An 18,187-nucleotide genomic window follows, 5' to 3' on the forward strand; every position below is an offset into this window, starting at 1 on the left:
CACGTCTCTGCAACATCGCGTGGCGGTCGGGGACAGTGCCTCTGGATTGGCAGACCGGGGTGGTGGTCCCTCTCTTTAAAAAGGGGGATCGGAGGGTGTGTTCCAATTACAGAGGAATCACCCTCCTTAGCCTCCCCGGTAAGGTCTATTCCGGGGTGCTGGAGAGGAGGATCCGGCCGATAGTTGAACCTCGGATCCAGGAGGAACAATGCGGTTTTCGTCCTGGTCGTGGCACACTGGACCAACTCTATACCCTTCATCGGGTACTCGAGGGTTCGTGGGAGTTCGCCCAACCAGTCCACATGTGTTTTGTGGATCTGGAGAAAGCGTTCGACCGCGTCCCTCGTGGTGCCCTGTGGGGGGTGCTCCGGGAGTATGGGGTCCGGGGCCCTCTGCTAAGGGCTGTCCGTTCCCTGTATGACCGCAGCAGGAGCTTGGTTCGCATTGCCGGCAGTAAGTCAGACCTGTTCCCGGTGCGTGTTGGTCTCCGCCAGGGCTGCCCTTTGTCACCGGTTCTGTTCATTACTTTTATGGACAGAATTTCTAGGCGCAGCCAGGGGCCGGAGGGTGTCCGGTTTGGGAGCCTCAGAGTCTCATCTCTGCTGTTTGCGGACGATGTTGTTCTGATGGCTTCAACGAACCAGGACCTTCAGCACGCACTGGGGCGGTTTGCAGCCGAGTGTGTAGCGGCCGGGATGAGGATCAGCACCTCCAAATCCGAGGCCATGGTTCTCCACCGGAAAAAGGTGGCTTCCCCTCTGCGGGTCGGTGGGGAGTCCTTGCCTCAAGTGGAGGAGTTCAAGTATCTCGGGGTCTTGTTCACGAGTGAGGGGCGGATGGAGCGTGAGATCGACAGACGGATCGGTGCGGCGTCAGCAGTGATGCGGTCGCTGTATCGGTCTGTCGTGGTGAAGAGGGAGCTGAGTCTGAGGCAAAGCTCTCGATTTACCGATCGATCTACGTTCCCACCCTCACCTATGGTCATGAGATTTGGGTAATGACCGAAAGGACAAGATCGCGAATACAAGCGGCCGAAATGAGTTTCCTTCGCAGGGTGGCTGGGCGCACCCTCCGAGATCGGGTGAGGAGCTCAGTTACCCGGGAGGAGCTCAGAGTAGAGTCGCTGCTCCTTCACGTCGAAAGGAGCCAGCTGAGGTGGCTCGGGCATCTGTTCCGGATGCCTCCTGGTCGCCTCCCGCGGGAGGTGTTCCAGGCATGTCCTAGTGGGACAAGGCCTCGTGGAAGGCCCAGGACACGGTGGTGGGACTATGTCTCCGAGCTGGCCTGGTGTCGCCTCGGGGTCCCCCCAGAACAGCTGGAGGAGGTGTGTGTGGATCGGGAAGTTTGGGCATCTCTGTTGAGACTGCTGCCCCCGCGACCCGGCCCCGGATAAAGCGGAAGAAAATGAATGGATGGATGGGCATCATAATGGACTCTTATCGCGCGGCAGGGGCTGGAGCTGAGCTACAGGAGAGACCGAGGCCTGATCTGTGTTTATAAAGGCAGATTATGGCTTTGTGAGATCGAGCAGAGCCAGACCTGGTGCATTAGACAGACTCCAGTGGGCGGTGGGGGAGTGAGGGGCAGTGGGGGAGTGAGGGGAGGTGGGAGCGAGGGGCGGACATGTGCTTTTGTTTGGGTCACGTTCATGCAGTTACGGCCGAGCGAGTGCCGACGACAGTGTTTCACTCAAGTGCTTAGTTTGACCAGTAGAGTTTTAAAAGAACACGAGGCAGCGCGACGTAAACGAGGAAGAGAAAGTGAAGCTGCGACAGGAGACCAGAGCTCAGCGGTGCTTGTCATAAATCATGTTATGGCGAGTCAAATACTGCAACAGCAAGATGACGCCTGTCGAACATCGCGTTTGGAGCAGAGTTGTCTTTGCGCCAGGTGAAAGATCTGGCCTGAGTGATGCAAAATATAGAGAGAGTTTTGGAAGCAGAAATTGACAAAAATGAATAACAGGTTTTCTGCAGGGCATTAAAAAGCATTTAAAGTCATTAAATGAATTATAACAAAATAAAAGACTAAAAAGCATTACATTTGTTTCAGACTAGCATTAATCGTATTTACACGACCACTCACTGAAAATCACTGAAAATGTCCTTTTAAAAAAAAAAAAGAAAAGCACTCTTTTTGAGGATATTATGACATGAATCATAAACACCTGTACAGTCTAGACCAGGGGTTCTCAACCTTTCAGAGCCGCGACCCCCATTATAACAGTTAATTAGGATCGTGACCCCCACCCGGGTCAGACCATGGGAAAAAACGGGGACATTAACCCCTTAACTCCCGCCTGAACCGAGCACATTTTCTCCAGTTTGGCTTTACCCCAATCCAAAAGCTCCTGGAAAAAAGCAACAAAACTGAGACGAAAACAATGATGGAAATGTGACAAAAAAGTGATGAAAAATGTATGAAAAAGTGGCAAAAATGTCACAAGAAATTGACAAAAAATGGACAAAAAAATGACCAAAAATTGCCAAACAAAATGACCAAAATGTAACAAAAAAAATAACAAAAAAATTGATAAAAAATTTACGAAAAAATTAAAAAAATGTGACACAAAAATTTCCAAAAATGTGATAAAAATTTGACAAAAAATTGATAAAAAATGGACAAAAATGTGACCAAAAAATGATGAAAAAGTTACAAAAATGAGTTGAATGCCCAACCAAAAAATGATGGGAAAAAAATCTGATGTCGTGAGGACAAAGATCCTCTCAGTTCAAGCGGGAGTTAAGAGGTTAAACCTTTACAACTCTTAAAAAACAAAGAAAAAACAACGGCTAAAACAAAAATGAATTAAATTTAGAACAGATAATGGCACCCTGGTAAAAAGCATGTTTGCTACGACGCCATAATAATAATATCAAAACACATATTTTATCTATATGCTCTGGCGACCCCCCAAATTTGTCTCGCGACCCCCTAGTGGGTCCCGACCCCCAGGTTGAGAATCCCTGGTCTAGACGTTGTTAATGTTGTGAATGCCTGTTCTAGCTGGAAACGGTTGATTTCTAATGGAATACCCAGAGCAACCATCGCTCCAGTGTTCTAATGGTAGATTGCGTGAGCTAATCGTGTTTTTTTTACGGCCCCCGGGCCACATCCGGCCCACGAGATGATGGAATCCGGCCCACGACTTGTAAATTCCTGAGCATGTCAAAGTGATTTGCCTCAGGTGCTGAAATCACTGATAACACCAGACTAACCATATACATGTCTGTGTCCATAGAATCATTTAAAATAACTTATACTTGAGCAGCATCAGCTTCGTGGTTGTATAAGCTACGCAGCGGCGGAGTGATCTGCTAGAAAATAGTCCCTCAAAATGTGATCATTCATGTGATGCAGGTCAGTTATATTCCAAACATGACTCTATGGACACAGACATGTATATGGTTAGTCTGGTGTTATCAGTGATTTGCCTCAGGTGCTCTGTGGAGCGGGTCACACTGTTTTTAATGCAGGCTAGCTGATACCATAGACATGCACTAGCCTTGCATTAGCCTAGCGCCACGAAACTCTTCAAACATAAGAACTGCATGAATTACAATAAAAATCTCTCCATAAATCCGCAACACTCTGGATAACGAGGACATGAGGCCCTGTGTCAAACATCCTGAAACATCCCTTTAAAGATTACAGTGTTATTACATTAAAATGGCTTTAAAGTGAGTAAACGTGACTTGCTCCCACCTGTAGAAACCCTGAATAAATAAGCGAGTAGAAACACACGCACAGTTAAACTTTCCTCGCGCCCTTGCTGGAGTCTTGCCATCACGACAACACTTCCCCGTGACGTGACACCCCTGACAGGGAGCAGCCCCGGGCGATGTCAGCCGGCGCCGGCGAGAGGTGAACCCCCGACAGTGATTGACAGCGGAGGGCGAGAGCGCGCGGCGAATCCGGTCGGAGAGGTGACAGGCGAAAAGAGACGGATAAAAGTCAAGCGCAGAGCTGATGGAGACGGCTGACAGGGACCCACAGGTCGCAGACTCAGCGCCGGGGGTTTAAAATATACTTTAGTCGGGGAAACTCTTCCTAATTGTCGGCTCTAGTGCCAGTTAAAGTGATATAAGCTGATTCATTTGCACTGCACATTTTAATGCGAGACACTGCAGGTGAATAGGGAAAAACATAAATGTAGAGATTATGGTTTTATTTTATTGACATATTAGTAACTCAGATTTTTTCAGAGGGATTTGGGATATTTTGTTTAGTTTTTCAATAAACTAATCATCAGTGAAAAAATCTGTAAAAACTCAAATTCCGCCTGTTTTTTTGGTTTCAAAGCTGAATAAATCAGGCTAGGAATTAGATATTAAAAAATCCCTCTGAAAAAACCTTCAAAACCTTGTTAGGCCTCAGACTGTAAAAAATGACAGAAAAATGACAAAAAAATGACAAAAAATGACAAAAAATGACAAAAAATGACAAAAAATGACCCAAAAAATGACAAAAAAAATGACGAAAAAATGACAAAAATGTGACACAAATGTGACAAAAAAATGACGAAAAAATGACCCAAAAAATGACAAAAATATGACAAAAAATGACAAAAAATTGACCAAAAATGACGAAAAAATGACAAAAAAAATGACAAAAATGTGACTAAAAAATGACGAAAAAATGACAAAAAATGACAAAAAAATGACGAAAAAATGACAAAAATGTGACAAAAAAATGACGAAAAAATGACAAAAATTCGACGAAAAAATGAAGAAAATGTGACAAAAAAAATACAAAAAAATTACAAAAAAAATTACAAAAATGTGACAAAAAATGTGACAAAAAAATGACAAAAAACCTTCAGAATGTTGTTGTGTCTCAGCCTGTAAAGTGTGGAGTCTGTGGGAGCTTCTATAAGGGCTCAGGCTCTGCCCGAGTGCAGCTTCTCTCATTCAGAGAAAACCAGCCCTGAAGTTTTGTAGCGAGTGCGCATGCTCGGCCCGTTCTTCCACTTTTCCGCTCCAGCGTCTCGTAGGAGGAAAAACACCATATTTGGGTGAAAGCGTCATCACGGGGCCCCTTAGCAGGACACGTGGATGTCAAATCTGTCAATATTTAGGAATGAAAACCCGCGGGAAAGACGGCCTTTCTACTTCCGGGTCGCCCCCACCTCGCAGACAAAACATCATTAAATAAACATCATCATTTTTATATCTGACATGAAAACTAAGATGTAAAGGGAGGAAAACAGATACAAATCTCCACTTCCACCACTGCGGGAAACATCAGTACTTTCACCTAAAGTGTCTCGCATTAAAACAAGAGAAGTTGGGAATTAGTGCTTTACATCAGAAACGAGTGTAAAACAACATAAAAAACAGCATTTACACAAGAGGTAATGATTACGATTATGATACATTTTACAAGATTTTTTTTAAATTATTGTATTCACCTTATTCCGGAAGTTCGCGTGGGCGTCGCCATGAATTGTGCCCGCCCCTTCTCTCCTATCTGTTCATATGGGGCTGGAGAAGTCCACATAAAATCAGTCACTACAGGAAAACAAAGCCGTTTTTCGCTGCAGTGTCGACATGTTTTTACCTTAACTCATTTTCAAATCAGAAGCTCCCACTGCTAGAGGTTTGTCAGGATTTTAACTGTTTTTTCAAGACCCACAGAAAATTCTGGTCTAGGTCTATTGTAGAAGGTTCATACTGTCTTCTGAGGTTAAGACTATTATACAGTTTTGTTTGTTATAGTAAGACAGAAGGTTTAGTTTACCTGCTTGACTAGTTCCCATCCCACACTTGGGATGCCGTCCTGGAGTCAGTAGGGGGCGTAAGCTCTCCCCTAAAATCCATGTGCACTGCCTACGACACGGCACCTCCACCACCAGGGGGCGCTTCTGAGGAAGATCACAGGAAGTGATGGAAACTAGTCAAGCAGGTAAACTAAACCTTCTGTCTTACTATAAGAAACAAAACTGTAGTAGTAATGGTCTAGGTCTATGTCAACACGAAACCCACCAAAAGAAAGATTAGACTTTCTTCTTTCACCTACAAAAAAGTTTGTTTGTACCTTTTTCCATTCTTTAGTTTCGTCCGTAGAAAATAGGACCAAAAAGTCGAGAAAACGAGCTTTTTGTAATGAAGACTGTGATCGCATCCAAAGAGCAATGCTGCCACCTAGTGTCTCAATAAAAGAACTACAACTAAGATTTTAACACCAGACATGCTCAAGGCTTTGCTGCAGCCGTTCCCATTGAAAAACCTAATTGACGTCTATGGATGTCATTGGCAGTCAATGAGTTAAAGAGGGGGTGTTCTGCTTTTGTCAGTCCCATAGCACCAGTCTATATCCCACTACAATGATGACAAACCTTCTGTTGGTCTGTAAATGCAGTAAATTAGAATAACTGCCTTGTATAAAATGTCTCTCTCAAAATGGCTGTAGTGAATGTCTTGAAATAGGCCTCTGTCTCTTTAAGAACCTCTGAGCCTTTAGACACGCCCCCTCCACACGCTGTCTGTGGCATCAGTGGGGAGGGGGTTCTGCTGAGGAGCAGTGGTTGGTTACTCGGCTGGTGACCAAAGCTCGGAGGCGTCTCCAGGAGGTGGGGGCGTTCCTAGGAGGACTCAGGCAAACCTATCCCTAAAATGGCCGCCATCAGAGTTTTTACTGATTACTCAGAAATACGTGAATGTGCCAAGGCAACACTTCAGCCATGTTTTTAATGAGGGAGTGACAGAATAACAGGATGAAAAGCTGGAAAAGGTAGTCATGATGCAAGAACAACATTGTAGCTGGTTAAAAGCTCTAAAAAAAAAAGCATTCATTTGTTATTTAAGCTAGCAAGCTAACAAAGCTAACACCTGGTTTCACTGTGGCGACCCACCAAAAAAAATGTGTTTGAAAATTTGATGTCATTTTTGAAGCTGCTCCGTTAAGTCATCGGGAACATCCTCACCAGTAAATAGTGAATCACTGAACCTCGCAGCCTTTCCTAATTATCCGCTCGGGTGTCGGTGACCGCGGGACAAACGCTCACATGTGGGAGGCGGCTTCCTCTCGGGGTTCATCGCGTTCCTCTGGACCAGCATTTTGTTTGTTCTGTTTGTTGTTTTCTTTGACCAGTATTAGCCCTGTTGTCACGCTCTCCCTCGCCTCCTCGAAACCCCTTCCCGCCGTTCAGTTTGCGCTTCGCCTCCTCCCTCCGCCGCCTCTCGTTCCCGTAATGGCCGACCTCAGTGGCTCCTGTGATTAGAGGCAGATGAAAATACTCTGTTTACTGAGCGTGTGTGACCGAGCCGCGCGGCCATGATGGATATTTGGTTTATAGACTTTGCCGTGTGTACTTAAGAGGATGAGCTGAAGCCGCGTGAGTCATTTCGCCTTGTGGGAGCGCTGTGGTTACGACCCAAACCGCTCCCATAGCCAATCTGCACATTTACCCACAGTGCCAAACTTGAAATGGATTTTCAGCTTAAAAGTCAGATGATGAGCATTTTCTGGGTTTGTGATCTGCTTTTGGCCGATCAAAAGAACAAAGTATGACTGGTATTTCTGTGAGGAGTAGCTGAAAAGACGAGCAGATCTGACTCATAACCAGAACCGTGGGAAGATGTTTTAGTTAGGGGGCGCTGAGGGACAACATTTACCCCCAAAATACTTTTTCTGTGCATAAATCCTGTTTATTAACCTCTTAACTCCCGCCTGAACCGAGAGCATTTTCTCCAGTTCAGCTTTACCCAAATCCTGTAGGCCAGTGTAACGCCTCATTTGAATTTTTTCATCACTTCTTTTGTTGGGCAGTCGTCTCATTTTTGTCACATTTTTGTGACTTTTTTTGTCACTTTTTCGTCAAATTCTTCACATTTTTTCGTCAATTTTTTTTTCACTTTTTGTAAATTTTTTGTAAATTTTTTGTCACTTTTTCGTCCATTTTTTCTCACTTTTTTGTCAAATTTTTGTCACTTTTTTTGTCACCGTTTCATCAAATTATTGTCCATTTTTGTCATTTTTTTTGTCACTTTTTCGTCCATTTTTTCTCAATTTTTCGTCCATTTTTTTTCACTTTTTTGTCATTTTTTGTCCATTTTTTGTCCATTTTTTATAAATGTTTTCTCACTTTTTTCACATTTCCATCCTTGTTTTCGTCTCAGATTTGTTGCTATTTTCACACCTTTTTTCCAGAAGCTTTTGGATTGGGGTAAAGCTGGAGAAAATGTGCTCGGTTCAGGTGGGAGTTAAGGGGTTGATATTGCCTGCGGTTCACAAACTATCCACCAGGGGGTGCTGCAGCGCCCTCTGCACTCTGGGTTCCCACGGCCTTGCTCGTAACGTAGCAGGGCAGCACCAGCGTGACTGACTGGGGTTTGTTAGTTTGACGAAACATGAGGTTTAAGTAAAGAGATGCCAGTGTTCAGCACAGACGGAGCGTCGGCATTTTCCCTGATTTAGGTTGTTCGTACTTTGCTCTTGTGACACAGCAGCGGTGGGAGACTCGAGACACTTTAGTCGGAATTAACTTACTTAACCAATGTGCCAAAAAGACTTGACTCAGACTTGCCTTTTGTGACTTGAGACTTAAAGCAGCGCTAAGTAACGTGTTTACCTTAATAAACCCTCCCCGTAGTCCCTGTGGGGGTAATACAAGTGTTTATGGGATGTTTGGAGGGTCTTTCATTTCCCCCTGGTGTCTCTGGCCAGAAAACCATGTTTGCAACTTGACTGCCACCGGTGCGGAGAAAGCAATACACACTAATGGAATCACGAAGAAGAAGCTAACATGCTAATGGGCAAAGCTAACTGTGGGCTAGTGTCACTTTAAACAGTATTTACAGCCAAGTTTGAGTGAAAAAAGTTATTTCCATTGTGTAATTGGATGCACAGTAACCCTCAGTCCCTTTGTCTTTTCTGTCAGCGTAGTATTTACTCTCCAAGACAATTAATAAGGACAATGTGTGTTTCTTTAGATTAAGAGGTAAAGATTCACTGACTTTACAGAAGTTTAAGCCCGGTGACGGCAGGACTGAAGGCTGTGCAGAATGTGCTTTGAGCAGGGGCGAATCCGAGCATGCAGGGGCCGGGGCATTACAGGGGAACCCCTGACTCAGAAACTGTCAGAATGAGCAAAAATAGAAATATTATTTTATATTATCTTTCAGACTGCAGGAAAAACAGCTCACGTTTAAAAGACTCTTGTTTAAATGTTTATTTTTACGAAGACGCCCCCCACACCCCCGGGCACAAAGTATTCAAATACTGTCCACGTGTTTTAACATCTTTGGTGCTCAATACTTTTTTTCCTCATTTGTGACTTTTCAATATTGATAAAAAATATCTTAAAATTCAAATCCATTTGATTTTGTTTTTCAAAAGTGCAACATTTCGAGGAAGCTGTTTGATTAAACATATTTTGTAAAAGGTTTTCGGCCTGACTCCGGTGTGAGCGACTGGAGGAGACTGGCCGACTGTAAAGTCCAGTTTAGGAGGATGATGCTCATCCTCTTCATGGTGAATTCTGTTACTTGCCTTCTGGTTCGAGGCTTAGGGCTCCATCGGTGGGAAAAACAGATACAAATATTCCTTCATACCTGTCGCCATCTCCACTCTAAACGCTGAGTATAAAAGGAGTTACAGGCACCAAATTCAGTGTGAGGGAAAAAAGTTTTTGTATTCTCTTGTTCTGTTGTAAGGTTTTGCACTTCGGCATCTTGTCTGAACTGGTGAATGAATGAATTTTTATTGTTCTTGTCTGTTTTTATGTATCTATTTTTATGTTTCTTGTGCTGCAAAACTAATTGCCCCATCGGGGACATGAAATAAAGTGAAGTGAAGTGAAGTGAAGTGGTTTATATGTTTAGATTTCCACTGTTGTGGGATTTTTGTGGATTGTATGAAAACTATATATTTTTGGAAACCTTATGGTTTAAGCCATGAGAAAAACAATGTTTCCATTTGCTCTTGTCATTTGGTAAATTGTGCAATTATACAAGTTTCCCTTCACAGTAAATGGGGAGAGTTCTGGTCATCGCTACGGCAACACCGTAAAACATGTGACAAAGGTTTCATTGACTTTTTTGATGCGTTTGTTAAGCGGTGACGTCACAGCTCGACTTCCGGGTCACAGATGTGCGAGAAACTACAAAAAACTCTTTAATATCACAATCAATATTTCTGAAACTCCACAGAGAGTTACTGAACAGACTTATTTATCAGGACCATTAGCCAAACATGCTGAACCTACTGCTATAAAAGTCATATTTACCAAAATCGGTACATCCGGGTTAATGGAGATAAATGCTAACGGCGCAGCAGCTACGCTAACCCGGAAGAACCGACTTTAGTAAATATTACTTCTTTAGCAGTGGGTGCGGCATTTTTGGCTGATGAGTCTGAGAAATAAGTCAGTCTCTCTCCGCAGAGTTTCAGAAATATTGATGGTTGTTCTTAAGAGTTTTTGTTTTTTTTCTCACATATTTACCTTATTCACCATATTTACACTTAACAAACGTATAGGAACAACAAGATGGAATTTGCAAAATGTTTACTCCCCATATAAATGTTTTGTCACACATTTTTCTTTACAGATCAGAGCAAATGGAAACATTGTTTTTCTAGTTGCTTTTTTCCTAAATGTATAGTTTTGATTTTCTCCACCAAAATCCCGCCAAATTACAGCTGGACTAATAGTGTGACTTTCCTTGAAAAAAGTTACAGCTTGACTTGACCCTACGTCCATTTCACTTGGCCTTGACTTAGACTGACTTCCTCCCTCCTCTGTGACACATAACGCTCAGTATAAACCTTAATGTCGCACAGTGTGGCTTTAACTTGCAGAACTGTCTGTTGAAACGGCAGCGGGAGCAGATTTCTCGAGGCTTTTCTCGCCGAGAGCAGCAAACTGAAAGACTAAAGTGTGGAGGGGGGGGGGTCCTCTGGGGGAAGTTTTAAGCAGGATTTAAAAGAAAAGCTGCTGTAATAGAGGAGGAGGCCGCCTTCAGAGTCCACTTCAGCTGATCCAGAGGAAGGACGGGTTTGTGAGATAAGCAGCAGATCCACCACTGAGGGCAACACGTCTCACTATGGGTTTCATTCACCACAAGAAACCGACGCCGTTTGTTTTCTAAAAATACATGTTTACGGCACAGTTTATCTAATGGGTTTGTTTAGTAAAACTTTTTAATGTGTGTTAATATGTTCAGAAAGCATTGCTCGTCCTGCACAAACTGAAATAGTTTCAAAAAGTTTAACAGTGCTTGTCAAGCTTTCTATTTGCAGCTGTGCGGGTTCCTCTGCTTGACTAGGGGGGGCGACGCTTCTGGAGAATTTTAACTGGAATTCACTCAATTCAACTTCATTTGATCAACTTATTTATTGATGAACAGTAGTAGTTGTTTGTAGAAATAATAGGTGAAAAACCTTAAACACAAGAACACAAAGATACCCAGTGCAAGTATACGCCATGCACAATTCAACATTATTATTTGCAATAAAGGTATAACGAGTATTATTTTTTTACACATAAAACCCAAATATCCATGTTTTAGCTCGTAATGTTACACGTACAAGTACACCAGGTAAGTATGGGCAACATAATTTATTCGATGTTTTTAATAACCAATGATATTGTAAGAACACCCATGAGGTTCTTTAAGTTTCCAACTTTGTTTTTACACGAGTATTTTCCAGCAGTGTATGCTAACATTAGCAATATGTGCACAAACAAGAAATCAGCAGCTTAGCATAGAGCGCATTGACAACGTTCATCTCGTACACAAAGCGCAGATTCTTACCGGCCGTCCCTCCAGAGTCTTTTGTGAGTGCCCGGTCCTGCACTGCGTTTTAGAGGATTGAAAAACTCTCCGTTCCTTTGTTGAGGCAGCAGTTTTGCCGGCCTTTTGCTGCCGTGATGTCCCTGTAGCGCCCCGTGCATAACCCACACAGGTGAATGGGTGCCCCATTTAACGAAGCCCGGGCGTGCCCTGTTAATTTGAAAATTGGTTCCGCCTGGGCTCTGCAGAGGGAGGCGGGGTGACGGGCAGCTCGCCGCAACAGTGCTTATTACATTTAAAAAAAATACAGACAAAGCCTTTTCACATCGAAGTAAAGGAACTGTAACGATGTGTTGTTGATGTTTCGAGGGTTTTACATGAACTATTTATAGCGCCAGAAACAAAGAGGAAGAATATTATTGAACAAGATAAACCGTCTGTATCAGGAACATTGTCCTCAGTTTGTTTCCGTCCAGTGAGCTTTCGCTTTGCAGATTTGGGAAATGCCTCAGACAGTGATTATTATTAAATTCATAAAACTCTGCGGCGAGAGTGAATCTGCCACCGGGAGCCCCGTAACGCATTGTGCCATCGTGCGGAGGTATCCGGACACGGCTTATGCTGGCGGTGGCGCTGCAGCCGCACTATGGGGCGACTCGTTACAGTCTCCCTCAGCCCAAAGTCCCACATCAGCATTTCAGCTAAAGCGCTAACGTTAGCTTCCTGCTATAGAGCTGTGGGAGACGGTCATGCTAACGTTAGCTTCCTGCTATAGAGCTGTGAGAGACGGTCATGCTAGCGTTAGCTTCCTGCTATAGAGCTGTGAGAGACGGTCACGCTAACGTTAGCTTCCTGCTATAGAGCTGTGGGAGACGGCTAACGTTAGCTTCTTGCTATAGAGCTGTGGGAGACGGTCACGCTAACGTTAGCTTCTTGCTATAGAGCTGTGAGAGACGGTTACGCTAACGTTAGCTTACTGCTATAGAGGGAGACGGTCACGCTAACGTTAGCTTCCTGCTATAGAGCTGTGGGAGACGGTCACGCTAACGTTAGCTTCCTGCTATAGAGCTGTGGGAGACGGTCATGCTAACGTTAGCTTCCTGCTATAGAGCTGTGGGAGACGGTCATGCTAACGTTAGCTTCCTGCTATAGAGCTGTGAGAGACGGTCATGCTAACGTTAGCTTCCTGCTATAGAGCTGTGAGAGACGGTCACGCTAACGTTAGCTTACTGCTATAAAGGGAGACGGTCACGCTAACGTTAGCTTCCTGCTATAGAGCTGTGGAGACGGTCACGCTAACGTTAGCTTCCTGCTATAGAGCTGTGGGAGACGGCTAACGTTAGCTTCCTGCTATAGAGCTGTGGGAGACGGCTAACGTTAGCTTCCTGCTATAGAGCTGTGGGAGACGGCTAACGTTAGCTTCCTGCTATAGAGCTGTGGGAGACGGCTAACGTTAGCTTCCTGCTATAGAGCTGTGGGAGTCGGTCACGCAGGAGAGTCAGAGGTTCGAAGTCTTGCTGCTTCAGAGACACTTTTTCCTGCTCGTTCCACAAACAGGAAAACTGTCTGTATCAACTGTCCTTCAGCTTCTTCAAACACACAAACATGTCCAGACTTCAGGCTCGTCTCTGAGGCTGATCCTGCGCTGTCGTGTCGGACGTGATTCCAGCTTCCAGAAAGTTTAGTTTTGGTTGTAGCTCCAGAGGCGCCTGCGGCAGCTTCAGCAGAGGAGACGGCGCCTCATGAGGCTCACTTTGCCTAAACCGCGGGTTTCCTGGCCTGACAAACTACACGCTTTTTCATAGATATTTCAAAGACGTGGCTTCGCCGAGGGGGAAATAGAATCTTTAGAGAAACACATTTTTTCCCTCTTTTTATCCATTTTCTGGTGGAATATGAACTTATTTATCACATAAATAAAGTCCAGTGTAACTCAGGCCCATATGGATATTTTCTCACAGCAGATTGTTCAGTAGAAGTGAAAAAACGGCAGCTGTAGCTAGCGCTAGCTAACCGCACTAGCTAGCCACATTAGCCCGATGCTAATACGAAGCATCATGTTAGCATTCTCCGTTATTCATGTATTTATGGGCTGTTGAACCACTTTGCTCCTCCCCATGTCTTTGTATCTTTTTTTAGTAGAAACTATTTTCATAATTCAGCATTTGTTAAAGTAGTTTTTTAATAATTAGAGAAAGTTTAGATTTTTCTCAATTGTTTTCCCCCTTAACTGTTTTCAAACATGACCATATATGGGCGATTCCAGAGACGCCGTCTGTATCTATCAACCAATCGGGAACGCTTCGAACGAAAACATTTTTTTCAAATGATTTAAAAGACAAAAGAGCAGAAGAAAACATCGTATCACTCGCCGCGCCGCCATCTCTGTTGTTTTGGTAGAGTGTTGGTCCCGCCTCTTGGTGGTGATTGGACCGATGTGGGTAAAATCGTGAAGTGATTGAGGAGCTGTCCAGACGGTTCTTCTTTTGAACAGAAAGGAGGAGTGTCTGGCAGGGCGTGGTAATCCTCCACAGCAAAACAAGACAGGAATCATTACCGTCAACATTTGTGCTTGGGTTTCCCGCTGCACCGGAAACCGTGACATCCCTGCCCTTTAAGGCGAGACCCTTTAGGTGAAAGTATTGATGTTTCCCGCAGTGGTGGAAGTGGAGATTTGTATCTGTTTTCCTCCCTTTACATCTTAGTTTTCATGTCAGATATAAAAATGATGATGTTTATTTGATGATGTTTTGTCTGCGAGGTGGGGGCGACCCGGAAGTAGAAAGGCCGTCTTTCCCGCGGGTTTTCATTCATAAACATTGACAGATTTGACATCCACGTGTCCTGCTAAGGGGCCCCGTGATGACGCTTTCGCCCAAATATGGTGTTTTTCCTCCTACGAGACGCTGGAGCGGAAAAGTGGAAGAACGGGCCGAGCATGCGCACTCGCTACAAAACTTCAGGGCTGGTTTTCTCTGAATGAGAGAAGCCGCACTCGGGCAGAGCCTGAGCCCTTATAGAAGCTCCCACAGACTCCACACTTTACAGGCTGAGACACAACAACATTCTGAAGGGTTTTTCAGAGGGATTTTTTAATATCTAATTCCTAGCCTGATTTACTCAGCTTTGAAACCAAAAAAACAGGCGGAATTTGAGTTTTTACAGATTTTTTCACTGATGATGAGTTTATTGAAAAACTAAACAAAATATCCAAAATCCCTCTGAAAAAATCTTAGTCACTAATATGTCAATAAAATAAAAACATTTAATCTGGATCAATTCATTATTTTGATTTCCCAAAATATAGGTAATTGTGGCCATTTTAATGCTCAAAATGCCTTATTTTTTTGTAAAAACATAAAATGACAGAAAAAATGCAACACATTTTTTTCTCATATTTATATCTGTGAAGTTCAGCAAAAGCTTCAAATTAACATCTCTACAGTTATTTATTTTCCCTGTTCACCTGCAGTGTCTCGCATTAAACAAATTGTTTTTCTTCTTTTCCGGAAAGCCTGTGAACCCTCTGTTCATGTTCCCCCCTCTGTTCTTCATGCTATCAGGACTCCCTCAAACAGAAGGAGGAGCGCATCGAGGAGCTGGAGGAGGCGCTACGAGAAAGTGTCCAGATCACGGCCGAGCGAGAGGTCGTCCTGGCCCAAGAGGAGCACGCGCGAAACCAGTCCGACAAACAGGTACCGTGTCCCCCGTCCCAAACGCAGCCAGCCCCCCCTGTGCCGTACCGTGCCCCCGTCCCAAACGCAACCAGTCCGACAAACAGGTACCGTGACCCCCGTCCCAAAGGCAGCCAGACCCCCTGTGCCGTACTCAGGGGCGTAGCACCAAATTAAGTAAATAAGTAAGTTTATTTATGGAATGCCCCTTGAGAGGTTCCATCTCGTTTGCGAGGGGGTCCATAGATACAGACGGCATCTCTGGAATCGCCCATATATGGTCATTTTTAAAAACAGTTAAGGGGGAAAACAATTTATATTTTCTCTAATTATTCAAAAACGACTGTAACAAACGCTGAATTATGAATATAGTTTCTACTAAATAAAGATACAAAGACATGGGGAGGAGCAAAGTGGTTCAACAGCCCATAAATACATGAATAACGGAGAATGCTAACTTGATGCTACATGTTAGCATCGGGCTAATGCTAACGGTTAGCTCGCGCTAGCTACAACTGCCGTTTTTTCACTTCTACTGAACAATCTGCTGTGAGAAAATATCCATATGGGCCCGATTTACACTTGACTTTATTTGTTTGTGATAAATAAGTTGATTTTCCACCAGAAAATGGCAAAAAAGAGGGAAAATTGTGTTTCTTTAAAGATTCTATTTTCCCCCTCGGTGAAGCCACGCCCCCTTCTATGACGAGATGCGTCTGTGTCTATTAACACAAAACACTAGTTACACAGTAAAAGACAGGACACACATTAGGACAGTCACACAGACAAAACAAACTAGTCCATAGTCCTCCCAAACCCCTCCAAGATACTGAGACAACATTTACAAAAGATAAATAAATAAAGATAAATAGATAAAAAACAACAACAGAAATATAGTCAAAAGAAAACAATAGAAAACAATTCCAAGAGATGAGGTAAAAGTACAAAATTACAAATACACTTAAAGACAAAAACAAGGTGTTTTTAGGTGAGAAAATAAGGAGGCTCTGAACAAACCAAACAATGTTAAAGAACGAATGGATAAAGGTGAACTATTCCAATCAGAGGGAGCTTTAAACTGAAAAGCTCTGAGTCCTATTTCTTTATTAACACGTGGGACAGTAAAAGTAAGAGAGTGAGAACTTCTGAGTGAGTATGTGGATGTAAATGGAATAAAAAAATGTTCCAGATACTGCGGACAGCTAAAGTAAATACATTTAAAAATAAACATAATCCAGTGATAATGGCGTCTATTGTTTGGCTGCAGTCGAGTTTTTCAAACAAAATGCAATGATGTGTTCTGTATGGACATTTCAAAATAAATCTGCACAGGGTGTTGAAAATTCTGGGCTCTAGGTACAAACTATCTTTTTGGACCCCCCTCATATTCCTTGTTCTTTAACCACATAACAGCGGTTTGACAGTGCAGTTATTATATTAGTATATGTTATAAACAACGACCTAAAAATCTAGATCAGTCCTGGATACTTAGTTCATTGTTTTGTTTGTGTTTGTCGTGAACTCGATGTTTGACTTGAAATTTCATCTGGATCGGCTTCAGTTACAGAAATTGAATAACCTTTAATCCCGGTGTGATATAGATATTTAGATGGTGGAATATTCTGCAGCATAAAGATTATTAGCATCACATTAAACAGGACGACGGCACCAGGGACAGAGGATATTTGTGCTGGGAATAACACATGTGTGACTTTAAAGGGCAACTAAACGGGCGTGGCAGAGCCTTTCCCCACCCACAAACTGAAGTCAAAAATGCTGAGAAAGGGGTGGTCTCGGAGGCTTTGGGGGAGACGAGGGGGGTGAGTGTGTGGGCGGGGTCTGCTCTGTTGACAGTCTCAGACCACGCCCCTCGATCTGACAGGACTGACAGACGGCTGTTACCGCTGTCACCACTGTGCACAAGGTTCACTTTTTCGTAGGAGAGTTGGTGCATCTCATGACTTGATGTAGCAACTGTCCTACAAAAAAATAGCTGCCGGTAGACGACTCGCTCGCTGTCAGTGACTGCGAACAGAGAGAGAGCATCGCACAGTAGGTTTTCTAAGGGATTTATTCCTCTGCACCTCAGCCCAAGTGTGAGCATCGCGGGGGCGCCATCTACTGGTTTGACTGCGCGACGCGTGTCCTGGTTGCTGCGTGACGGAGGCGGAGGCGTGAGTGGGCGGGGCCACAGAGGCGTGTGTGGGCGGGGCCACAGAGGCGTGTGTGGGCGGGGCCACAGAGGCGTGTGTGGGCGGGGCCACAGAGGCACAGAGGCAGAACTGATGACGTTTTGTGGACGCCGTGGACACACTCTCCTCCAACCACAAAATATCAAATGCAGTTGCTGCGTGAAACCAGTAGAGGCGCTAACCCTGCGGTTTTAGACACTAAAGTGAGATTTTGAACAAGTTTGCACCAAATGTCGACATATTGACTGGGACATGTAGCTAACTCTATTCAACAACCATTTAGACCGTTTATCAGCAAAAAAAGTGGATTTGGTGTTTAGTTACTCTTTAAAGTAAGCATTAAAATGAAATATTATACTATATGTGTCTCATGAACAAAAAAGCTCAAGGGCTTCAGCCTCATTTAGTCTCACACCATGTTTGAAGCCGCTGAACCATTTGGCACATTTTTAAATTCATCCATCATTATTGTTTGTGTATTCTGTCTCACAACCGTTGTATTTCAGCCCGGTTGTGTTTTCAATTCTTACAGTATCAATTATGAGGAAACTTAGAAAGTACAATACAGAACGCTTTTTGCGGCACT

At 43.8% G+C, this 18,187-nt stretch overlaps 1 protein-coding gene across 2 annotated transcripts in view; it reads left to right on the top strand.

Moving 5' to 3' along the window:
* The window catches only part of LOC306960088 (ELKS/Rab6-interacting/CAST family member 1-like), a gene marked incomplete at its 3' end in the record, with an annotated part of 300,396 nt that overhangs the window by 115,004 nt on the left and 167,205 nt on the right, over window positions 1–18,187 (top strand). For both annotated transcript variants that reach the window (XR_013792655.1, XM_079552392.1), the window contains exon 15: window positions 15,299–15,430. Coding sequence is in view for 1 of the 2 variants with exons in the window: in XM_079552392.1 (XP_079408518.1) it covers window positions 15,299–15,430 (132 nt within the window). The remainder of the gene's footprint in view (window positions 1–15,298; window positions 15,431–18,187) is intronic.

Source organism: Gobius niger (assembly GCF_951799975.1).
Source record: "Gobius niger genome assembly, chromosome: 2".
In the NCBI taxonomy this organism is placed as follows: Eukaryota; Metazoa; Chordata; class Actinopteri; order Gobiiformes; family Gobiidae; genus Gobius; species Gobius niger.